This window comes from Rhincodon typus, chromosome 3 (genome assembly GCF_021869965.1).
Source record: "Rhincodon typus isolate 14 chromosome 3, sRhiTyp1.1, whole genome shotgun sequence".
Taxonomy (NCBI): Eukaryota; Metazoa; Chordata; class Chondrichthyes; order Orectolobiformes; family Rhincodontidae; genus Rhincodon; species Rhincodon typus.
In genome coordinates, this window is record NC_063334.1 from 40,301,044 (window position 1) to 40,312,986 (window position 11,943).

The 11,943-nt window shown below is 40.4% G+C and overlaps 1 protein-coding gene across 5 annotated transcripts in view; it reads right to left on the reverse strand.

Moving 5' to 3' along the window:
* The window catches only part of LOC109939107 (receptor-type tyrosine-protein phosphatase delta), a 542,862-nt gene that overhangs the window by 88,580 nt on the left and 442,339 nt on the right, over positions 1 to 11,943 (reverse strand). For 3 of the 5 annotated variants that reach the window (XM_048595069.1, XM_048595067.1, XM_048595066.1), the window contains 3 exons: positions 10,791 to 10,903; positions 6,400 to 6,441; positions 5,808 to 5,905 (listed from right to left, as the gene is read on the reverse strand). In XM_048595069.1, the coding sequence (XP_048451026.1) occupies positions 5,808 to 5,905; positions 6,400 to 6,441; positions 10,791 to 10,903 (253 nt within the window). The remainder of the gene's footprint in view (positions 1 to 5,807; positions 5,906 to 6,399; positions 6,442 to 10,790; positions 10,904 to 11,943) is intronic. The other 2 variants (XM_048595070.1, XM_048595071.1) reach the window with 1 other exon arrangement.

An 11,943-nucleotide genomic window follows, 5' to 3' on the forward strand; every position in this document is an offset into this window, starting at 1 on the left:
TAACAACTTTTATTATTCAATTTCTCTCATTGTCATTACACTATCACTCACAGTCATCGCTTTAATATCACAAAGATTTAATCATCAGTCTTCACCTAATCGTGGACTTTCTTCTGCTTCTCTTTATTCACGTTCATGCTCCCTCTATTTTTCTTAAGTGCTATGCACTTTGCAATCCCCTTGTACCAATAACCCTAACTTCACCTTGCCACGAATGGAACTAATCTGCTGAGTGTATCCTGCATTTTCTGCCTCTACTATAAATTCACCAAGATTTTCCTTATTGAAACTCAAGACTGATGGGTTTGAGCATCAAGACAAAACAAAATCCGAAAATGCTGGAGGTTTTAAATAAACACAGAAAATATTGCAAACGAACAGCAGACTGACCAGCATCAGGTAACCTGTTTTTTTTACAAATGCTGACTCTGCAGCTCCAGTGTGTTGTAGATTTGAAATTTGGGTCCACAAATATTGCTTCATTCAACATCACAGCTGGATGTTATATGCCGCTACCCTGTGCTCTGTTGGCACAGAGGCACAAAAAACAGGCAAGCCCACTTTCTTTGGACTTGCCTGTGAAGCCACCCCTGTAATAGAAGGTACTGGGATCAGCAGCCCACCTATCATTTTGTTACAAATAAGTGGTAGACATGAATTTTAGTCTTCTCCTTTTCTGTCTGCAAGCAAAAATGTTTTTAGATTTTTTCTGCTTTTCTTTCTTCTTTTGAAATTATCTGTGGTGTGTTGCTTGTGAAGTGCAGTTTTTTTAAATGGCCCGCAACAAACTCTCTTTAGAGTTAAAATGGAATTATTGCATATTCATGCATTTAAACCTGGAGGATAATTGCAACACAGACACACGTGCAAGCATGCAAAGAAAGAAGACAAAAAAAGGAACAGGGATATAAGTTGGCATATGTTAAAACTCAAAGTTATCAACATTATTTCACATTATTTTGGACTGAGTCCAGAGAGTCTGGCGGCTGATATCATAGAATCTCTTCTTGTCGTCATTCCAGTGATAGCTGTGTGGCTCATCCACTTTTCAGGTGAATGTTGGATTTCCTCTGGGCACTCAGTTTGAGAAAGGTTAAGAATGAAGGCAAGCTTAGCCGAGCCTGGAGTCTAGTCTTCTGTACAGAGAATTTTGTGGGTAACAGTGTACTGGCTGTGCCCAGATTGCTATGCTAACATTTGAGTGATTTTTTTTTAAAAAGAAACATTGCTCACAGTAGACTAGCTCTCTCCAGATTAAACCAAAGCAATCTTGAAGTTACAGGACTCCTGAATGAGTCACTTTGGTTCGCAAGGTAGTTTCTGTGCTTGCTCGTTGTCTATCGTATCAGTTAAATTGTGCCATTAGTGCCAGTTCAGCCATATTGAATTTCATTCGAGCCCTCCTTCATCTAGAAATGGCTGTGGAGATATGGGATTTACAGATCTTTTACATGACATCACTTCTATTCTTATACATTTTTGTTCTGCTAGAAAACAAGAGGCGTACATTCATTCTCTTATTCTCTCTTGAAAGTGAAATAGAGTCAGCAAGTAAAATATCAGTTCACTGTTGTATTCTGAGTGTTTACTCTTAGGACAAGGCTTCAGTGGTTACATGGCTCTGTTCTGCAGTGGGATGATTTCTCTGTTAAAGAGCTGTGAGAGTCAATTCTAGCAGAGCAATCTGCATCGGTCAGTTTCCGTTTTCTTCGGAAACCATCCCAAGAGTTGTGGTCTGAGTATGGCAGGATGGTTTTCAACTTCTGTTAAAATCTCTTACTGCTTTTCTGTCCATATCATCTATCAGTTTATTTTTGATGCTGTCAATGATCAGGTCATCCAGGCACACTGCAGAATAGTAGGATCCAACTATCACCTAGTTTGCTAACATCTGAAAGGTTGCTGAAGACATGTTTAAACCCAAACACATGACCGTACACTGGCATTGGTCATTTGGGGTAATGAATACAGATATATGTCTCAGTCTGGGGATCAACAGGACTTCGCAACTGAAGGTGTAGTAAGATCCTGGTCTCCTTAGATTGTACTGGACAAAGAAGGGGGATACTGAAACTCTTCATGGGTCAATTGGCACTTGATAGCAATATTTATGTCCAGAGTATGCCAGCCTGACAGCCAGGGATTCAACTTGGGTAGACTCCAATTTCCCCGTCAACCAACTCATCCTGGCTACCTTCAGACGTGTTCTCTCTCTGTTAGGCACTCTCAGTTGACTGGACTCTAGGTTTAATTCTGTTTTAGTTGCATTTCCACTCCTTTTAGGGCAGTCATAAGTGTGGTTGAATATCTGGGATAATATCTTTCCCTGCTCTGTTCCTTTGAGGTAGGATTAGTCTCTACCCTGACCTATGGAAACACTCTCGTACTTAGTGTTTTTGAGAAGCTGATGCTGTCATACCCTGTGGCTATTCAACTTGGGAAGAATCCCCCTCACCATTTTTTTAATGCCAATCTTGTACATTCCCTGTTCCTCCTCTCCAAGCAGAAGGGTGGAGCGGCTCATCAGAGCTCCTGCTCGTCCAGCATAGGTGCAGGCTCTTGTTTTCCTATATTGAAGAAGGTAGTTGCCTCACCTGTTGCCTGTCTGTTTGCAGCTTTTTCTGGTCTCCCTCTAAATGTGTAAGGGGGATTTCAGTAAGCAATCCTTTTCCAACATGGGTACAGGCTCCCTTCCTCTGAAATGTTCTGGTAGATCTGCGAGTTGTGTGTGCTCCTCTTGATTCCTGAGAAGAAGAACTGCACCAGCCACACTTGGCTGTGTCTTCTTCAAAACTGCTACTCCCACCTCAGCCTTTACCTCCCTCTAGCTCCTCAAGTGAGCATTGTACATTGGGTTCTGGATGCCTGGGAACTACCAGCAGGGCTTGAAAGGCCATTTGGATGGTTGCAAGCACCTAAGCCATTCTTGCTGTCAGGATAGGTCAGACAGCTACTGCAGAATTGAATTCGCCCTAATTTAGTCCCCCTGGCTTATGTGGGACTGACTAGTTTTTACTGGTCTGCTGCGTGGCTTTTAAATTGTGTGGGGCTTCTTTTCACTCTCATTTTATTCTTCATGGGCACTGCCCATTAATCCTCATTGAAGTCAATTTGTGGCTCACTCCTTTACCTCCTCTGAAATTTACAGGTTCTTTGTGACCCATTTACTGGCCTTTCTTCAGCACTCTTGAAACATGTCATCCCAGGCAGATTTTCCAGCCCACTAAAGGGATCAAACCTTTTCTCTGCAACACTGCAGAGCTTTGCTCAAATAGCTTAGGTTGTTCAGCATCTGTGGACTGTCCCCTCGGTTCTATACTGACCCCTTTTTGACTCTATAGTCTCTTTGCTAGACTTTTTAATTTCTCTGACTTTTATCTTGACTCTCTTCGATCCAACTTTGCCTTCCTCATTACCTATCATTTCCTCTCCATTTTTCCAGTATGTATGGGCTCTATCATCACAGTTCGGAATTTGGGACTTCTTGAAATTCTCAATAGCCAATAAGAACCTTTCTAGTTCCCTTCTGTTTTTCCAGTCTCCTTGGACTGCTCTGACTTCTCTGGGATCTGTGCTCAGGGCCTAACCAAACCATTTCCCAGTGGTATATTAACAACTTCAAATTAACTTCAATCTCCTTTTGGGCTCCTAGCTTCATCTCCAGTATCATTTTGCTCAAAAGCCCATTCTCTCTCCTGTTCTCTTTCTCTCTCTCTTTCACTCTCCTGAAACTCTAGCTATCAGTTCTTCTTTTCCAGCTCTATCATCTTTTATTTTTTGCAAGGAAAATTGTCCTGGGTAGAATACCTGAATTTGACTCTGTGCTGCAAGTGAGCATTCGTTCAAATGCTTAAGAAGCATCTGAAGTTATTCTGGTCTTTTCACCTTGCTATTTACTTTTATTTGCATTCCCCCAGCTACACCCTCCAGCTGCCCTGCACTTAGGAAAATGTTTTGTTCATTAAAGATTCTTTTCTTACCCACATTTTGGTTTTAAAATGTAACACTTCACTCTAGTATTAGGATCAAGGGAATTTGCTACAGTTGGTTGTCTGTTTAAAAGATATTTCTAGTCACGGAAATTTCCCTGTTGGCTTCCATGTGGTTTCTTGAAGTATTCACTGAAAGCTTGTTTTTGAGATTCGGACTCTGGTCAGATTTTTGTGCAGTGCATAAAATGAGTTCAATCCCGGACCTGCACCTCATTTCTGTTATGGATTCGATGGAGAGGTGAACTGAATTATTTTATTTTCTTCAATTTCTGCAAAGGTATTTTTCATTTTTCTTTTCTCTTTAGAAAGAAATTGTGGTATGTTTGTGCAGGCCAATTTTCACATGACTCATAAAATACTGTCTTTAGGGTTAAAAAGATGGTTAATTCATGCATTCCATGCTGGGGAATGACTGTTGCAACACATACATAAGCACAGACAGAAGAAAGAAAAGGAAGGAAGATAAGAAGTTACAATTAAACAGTGCACTTAGTTCACTTATCACACCAAACTGGGATTTCTTCTAGAAGCCAGGTTTTAGAGGGATCGAGGTTAAAGGGAGACTCAGCTGAGCCTGGAGTCTGGTCTTCTGAAGAGAGAATCTTGCAGGTCGTGATGTTAACAGATGGGATTTTTTTTCAAATAGACTGTGTTGTTCACACTGTACGAGCTTTCACTCGATTAAAGCAAGGCATAAGAGTCCAGTGCTGCTTTGTGTGGCTTTTGACTGCACAAGAAAAACTGTGAAATTCCAGAAGATCATTGTCTGAGCTCTGCCCCAGTCCTATCAATTGCAACTATTCAGAAATTTTGGTCAAATGGTATCATGTAACCAACCAGCAGTCATGTTTAAGTCGAGCAAAGTTCAGTTGAAAATTTAAGTAAGAAATTGTAACTTTTAGAACTACTTATGATCTCTTTCCTCTGTGGGCATGACCACACATAAATAAATAATTCAGGGACAACTGCCCATCATATTACCCTGCCTTTGCTGCAAATGATTGTTGGACAACTGGATGAGAGTAAGCAAACTGTTTCTTTAAAAAGTTTTGAAAATGTCGGGTAGGAGGTAGGTGTATACTGTCTTTGGAGAGTACCTTCCCCCAGCTTGAGAAGGTAGTACCATCCCCATTCATTCCAGTATATCAAGAAAAACCCCAGATTCCTTCCTAAGGTGGGATGGCCCTCACCGTCAATAGCCCTCTGATTTAATTCACTCTGGGATCCACGTCTCTTCGCAATCCTTCCTGTAGTTCCGAAAACTCCCACTACCCAGCTCTGGCACTGCTGGCATTGTTGGAGTTGTCAGCCCATCAGATTGATTGGCAGTTCCAGAAGTTGGGGCATCATCCCACTGAGGGGCTGATGCCCCACTTCCAACCTGCTGCATAACATTGTGGTGAGGTGAAGTTTCTCTTTGGTGATTGGTCTCTGACTACGTCCAACCTACATTACACATGTACATTGTCAATGAATTATGAGGAAAAATTTTAAATCAAGTTTTTTTTCCTATTTAAGATCATCCATTCTTCACCTTTTACATCAGTTTCCTACTGAGATGCCTTGTGCAGGGCTCCTGGAAAGACTAACTTGCGGATCAATGAGGTGAAAGCTCTAATCTAACTGTTAAAAATAATGTCACTCCTGTAACCAGCATCTTGACTATTTAAAGTAAAAAGCAATCGGTAAAGGGTTAATAATTATGCAACTACATTGTCAAAAAATAAAACAAAGGTGTCTTGTTTTGGGTTTAGCTCTATCCATTTTAAAGCAAATATGAAAATATAGCATGAGGTGACATCAGAAACCGTTTACCTCATACTCCTGCGAGAACTTCAAGTTGTCATTAGCTTTCAACCGCTCAATGTGATCCGCGAGCTCAGAGATAGGGATTGGTGGATGATTGGCCATGCCTGACAAATTGGACAAGAATAAAACACATCACAAGAGCAATATTTAATGATACAGTGGTACAACACAAATCTGTAAAGCAATTTGTTAGAAGAGCTTGACATGTAAACTAGTAACCATGTTTGATGTTGAGAGAAATTTAAAAAAAAAGCAGGCAGTTTGATTACTCAAAGCAGGGCATGCTCAGAAGAGAAGGGGCTCTCAAGGCAATTAGCAGTTACCGCTCATGCTCTAGAAGCTCACATTCCCAAAATGTTGCCGAAGTTAGCTGGGCAGAGAAGATGGAAGGTTAGCCCTGGCACTGACTGCTGCTTTGAGTAATGACAGCGTTGCCACACTTCAAACTTATCTCCCTACAATGTACAAAGAGCTATCTGCATCAAGTTAAAATGAGAACTGTGGAATGTGAACTACACAAACAAGCAGCCAGAAGCCTGAAACGAGAGAAAAAGATTCAGAAGGAAGAAGTAGTGAATTAATGTCAGGGAAAACTAACTTGTTGAATGGAGGTTACCATGGTAACTGGAGACACCTGAACCTGTAAAGAAAATTGGGGGGGAGTGTATAAATAAAGTTTCCACTCTTCCTCCAAAGAAAAATAAACACAGGGAAAACAGAACAAATTCGTGAAGGTGCTGTCAAAAATGTGTTTTTGTTTTGCCACAAAAACAAGATTAAATCATTTTATTGCAAATGTTTTTTTAAAAAAGGGGAATTAAATCATGAAATTACTTCCACCCATGTTTGATGCTAAAAACCTTTCACACAGCAGCCATTCACATGCACTGTACTTCTAATGAAGGACTGACTGCATGGACCAGGGATAAACAGCAATTACAGAGCACACAAAGACTGCAAAATAATTCAAACTTCGAAAATGTTTCCACTGATCACAGATTGCAGGGGATGAGGGCTGGGGAGGAACAGGACAAAGATTACCGTTTGATTTATTTTGCTCAGTGTGACAGGAACAGGACACTCATGTCAAATATGATAGTCCCAAGTCAAAAACTCCTGGCCAAAATTAAATCCCATGATCGCTCCTACAACCTGCTGCGAGTATCAACATTTTTTTGAGAGAAGCAAGATTCAGGAGCTTGTCTCCATAGCCTGACACTTTTCCTTAGGACTGTAAACATTTGTGAACCAGTCTCTCTACTGCCCTTCATTCATTTTTAGGCCATGTTAACTTGTTTGAGCACCTGTCTGGAGAAGGCCAGAAAGCACTTCACTGGTTTTACAATAGTGAGCAGCCGGCAAGGAATAATGACGGTAACTAATGGAACATGGAGAACTGCACATAGGCACATTGAGAGCATGCATGTGCATGGAAAGCAAAACTAAAGAACTGTGGAACTCAAAAGGAAAATTACAACAATATTATAATTTTATCCAGCACTCAAATGTTGAAAACAAACTTAGGAGACTTAGACCTTTTGGACTACCCATGCGACAGTGTTAGTACCATCTAATTACTGAGCAGCCGTGTAGCTGGAAAGGAAGAACATGGAGCCAAACATGGGGTTGATGGCAGGAACTGAGTTATTGGCCAAGGCTGTAAAGAGTTGGTAATCACTACACAGGTCACAGATACAACTTCATTCAGTGCTCAGTACCTTCAACGGTACCAGTTACAGAAGCACTCTTATCTAAGAGAATTTGTTGATTAGTTCTTGAGGCATAGATTGAATTCTGCTCCTCTTTTTCTCCACATAAAGATTCTCCCACCCCAGCTTAGATCATTTTCACTACACATCTATGATAGAGACTCAACGTAATGTGTCACTATTGGGTCTTGACATCAAATCGCAGCAGGTTGCCCTTCTGAGCTGTAGACCAATTGGTTTGGGAAACAGGAGGCAGTTACTCAGAAAAATAAGTTTTCCAAAGGAATTCAAAAGTCAATATTTATATTTTAGTGCTTCTAGTAAAGAAAAACAAAAGCATCCTCAATTCCTGTTAAGTTGGAAATCTGAGGTCTTAAGGGTGGGGGAGCTGTCAGTTGATACAAGCCAGTTAGTAGTTAGTTTGTTGGACCTGACACTAGCCATGCATCAGAAAAAAAATCAGGGACTATAGTGCAAAATTCCACAGCTGCAAAAGTGGATAATTATTCCTTGACTGTTTTTATTTCAAGACATTTGCAAATTTTAATTTAAATGGCATTAAAAGGTAAAATTTCTTTTGGGCAAAAGGAGGTGTTAGGTTTTTTGATGACATCAAAATAATAAACACTAATAAAGCAAACAGGGAACTTTCAACATGTCAGTATTAAGCAGCACATTGTCAGGTATAGCACACAAGATACAGGGTACAGCTATGTCTGCATGTACTTAGTGTTGGTCTTGAAATTACCTTATAAAAAAATTAGAATAAGAATGCTTACTGCATTTGTAATAAATTGCTTTCAAAGTATTTTATTGTAGGTATTAACCCATGTATAATAAATGGGTCAATACCTCTTTTGAAAATGGCACAGGAAAGAACTTTATATAACCATGTTGAGCATTTGTATGCTAATTTTTGCATATCCCAATTTCAAGGTTGATAGCTGAAATTTTTCAGTCATCGTAGTTTTGAGGCTGGAAGTACCTGTTAGGATAGTACTAGCAATGGAATAAAACTGATTGAAAATTGTAGGCAAATGTGTCTTAAGGCCAATCTCTGAAAACACTCGACTGGTAACATACCAGAGCAACTTAGGCATTTTCTTCTCTCACGGTAGATATCTTTCATTATCAATTAACATTGCCCTAATTTATGTTATTTCCTTCGTCGGATGAATGTGTTGCCGACAAGGTCTGCACTTGCTGCCCATTCCTGACTGCTCTTGAACTGAGTGGCCTGCTCTGGTATTACAGAAAGTTGTTTACAGTCAAACACACGACTGTGGGTCTAAAGTCACATGTAGGTCGGACCAAGTATGGATGGCAGATTTTGTTTCCTAAAGGACAGTAGTGAACCAGATAGTTTTTTTTTCAGAATTCAATGGAAGTTTCGTGGTCACCATCACTGATACTGGCCTTCTATTAGAGAATTTTATGTGTTAATTTCAAATTTTAAATTATACCAATTGTCAATTTGAACCACTGTCCCTGAGGTCTGTGCAGTCAAGTTGCATTGCCACCGTCTCCAACCTGCACCTGGTAAAGGATGTTAAAGAGCAGCTGCAACACATCTTCTGGGGGAGGGTGATAACGGAGATGTTGATTACTAGGAGCACAAATTTAAAGTGATTGGCAGAAGGATTAGAGAGGACATGAGGAAAATGTTTTCACCCAAAGGCAGGTGGAATCTGGAAGGTGGAATCTGGAATCTGCAATCTGCTGCCTCGTTTGGTGTTTGGGGTGAAAACACTCAAGTCATTTTAAACGAAGGTGAACTGCCCTTGAAGCCTGTAACCTGCAAGGCTACAGATCAGGTGCTGGTAAGTGGGATTAGAATGGCAGCTTTTATTTCAATTAGCCCAGACACCATGAGCTGAATGGCCTCTTTCTGTACTGCAATATTTCTATGGTTCTAGTAATTTAAAGTGGCCATTTAAGTTTAATCAGAATCTGATAAATTTTGAAAAATAGGTGCTTGGTTTACTCAATTATAGCAAATGACTTTTTTGCTCTTTGGCCACCATTGTGATATCTATTGAGTACATCTGATCTACAGTTTGTTGGGAATGATCAACACCACATTGTAGACTGTCTTTGTCTTCTGATTATTGGTCTGGTGAAAGCATTCAGGGAGCACTGCATCTAGCAGCAAAGACATATCAATGTGAGTTAGTCCCCTTATCTAAACCCATTCACAAGACTGGTGAAAATACCTGGCTCTAAACAACAGCTGAGCGGTTATTATCTGTTACCTTTCCATTTCATTCAGTAACACTTTAGCTGGGTTTAATACTACCTCCACGTGGAATGAGTAATTCCTTCATGTGGGAGATTTGTGGAATACATCATTAGACCAGGTTGGCCCTTGTGGTGCAATGGCAATGTCCCTATCTCTGAGCCAAGAGACCGGGTTCAAGTTCCACCTGCTCCATGTGTGTGTCACAACATTTTTGAACAGGCTAACTAGAAAATATGTACATCACTCAACCAGTACATGACACCCAAAGCAACAGCATTCCAGACTCAGCTGACAGGTGACTTGGTTTCTCCAAGATATCAACTCCGTGAACTCTTTCTCTGCCTGGGCATTCCAGACAGTGCCCCAGCTACAAGTTTCTAAAACTCACTGTACTCCTGCTTAGTCTGGATGTCAGTCTCTTGCAGTACTCCGATCCAGACCAGACTGCAGTGAGATGTGTTATTACTTCAGGTTTGTACTATTTTAATTTATTTCTCCTATTCATGTCTCTTTACGGTTGGGCAGTAACTTGAGAGAAGAAAACTATACTTTTGGAGGGAAGAAGATCCCAGTAATACTTCACACTTTGCAAAAACCATTACCAGAGTATAAACCAATCAAAAGTATAATGGCTGGTCAAGAGGGAGCAGCCCCAACCAGTTAACAAAGTCTGCTGGTTGTTCCTAGCAGTCCTGAATCTGGGACGCTACAAACAAGTTTTCACTGAGGAGTACCAGCACGAGTGGTATTAGGTAGCTACAGTGGCACTGCAGGAAGACAGCAATATTAAACAGCACAGAAGACTCAACACACCAAAGGCAATCTTTTTTCACCTTTCCTTCCTCTTTTGCTTTATTTAAACCAGAAGCTCTTTGCTGACATATAAAAAACTTGATGTAAGTTTTTTAACATGGCAATGAAAAAATCAACAGAGTTTTGTGTAACCACATTTCTCTCTCACACACCCAAACAAAAAAGCAAAACAAAACATGGTCCAACACAAACCTGGATAGCTTGGATTTAAACTTTTCCACCTCTCACCTGGAGTCTGAAAATTGAGACGTCTTAGTTCTACTGGGTCCGTGGGATGATGGGAAGGTAATTCTTTGCTGTTCGGAATGCTGCTTTTTCGCGAGTCAGATTCTGTCCTTTTCCTACAAGGAGGATGTTGACTGATGTTAACAATCATGGAAAGAGACTAAACTCCATGCAGTTAAATAAACAGAAGAAGCAGATTTAGTCACAAGCAGCTCAGGGCAGAAATGATGAAAATCAACCTGCTAAAGACTTGCTGGACCGATAGTGGCTGCATCAATGGTCGATAACCTTATTCACAACCCCTGTGGTTTGCTCCAAAGGCAATGTCCATTTTCAGATATTTAAACTACTTTTTCCCCTCCATTTTCTCCCTCTCCATCAAATGGAGCTTGTAGGCTTTTACATTACATACACGGGTATCATTTAAATTCAATTACACTCTTCAGCCACAGTCTAATGACAAACTCTTTCAATCCCATTGGCATATTTGCTGCAGCAGTAACTATAAATATCTTACAAAATCAGAAAATGGATTTTACCCACTTTTTTAAAATTAAAAATGTAGTTTTAAAAAAAACCTATTCCCTCAAAAATGCAATCATATTTTTTCCTAGACTGTAAGGCAGCCTCTGTTAGATTATAAAGGCTGCCGGGGAAAGCAGTTAAAAAAAAGTGCATATTATACAGAATGATAAAGGAGAGAAACTAAAAAGTGTTCCGGATGGCAAGTCCCATTATAATACTGCAGCTCCAAAACTGCCAGGTCACGTGGCCTTTGATTGCTGTCAGGAGTTATTAGTTACAGGAAGGATGAAAATCACATATAAGATTTCATGGCAAAGCTTTCAATTGAGGAATTAAAAGGGGAGTGGGTGGTTATTTAGATAGAAATAATGCACAAGGGGATAGAGCAGGCAATCGGCAGTAAATAATGATGCACATTTGTCGGTAGGCATGACGGGCTGTATGGCTTCCTTCTAGGCTGAAACACTTTGGTGATTTTGTGCGATAAATGATGACATTCATCGTGCACATTTGTCTGTTTGTCAGTACTGCAGAATGCATTTTCGTTTTTGGTTCATGCCTCAGGTGTGTGTGTGTGTGTGTGTGTGTGTGTGTGTGTGTGTGTGTGTGTGTGTGTGTGTGTGTGTGTGTG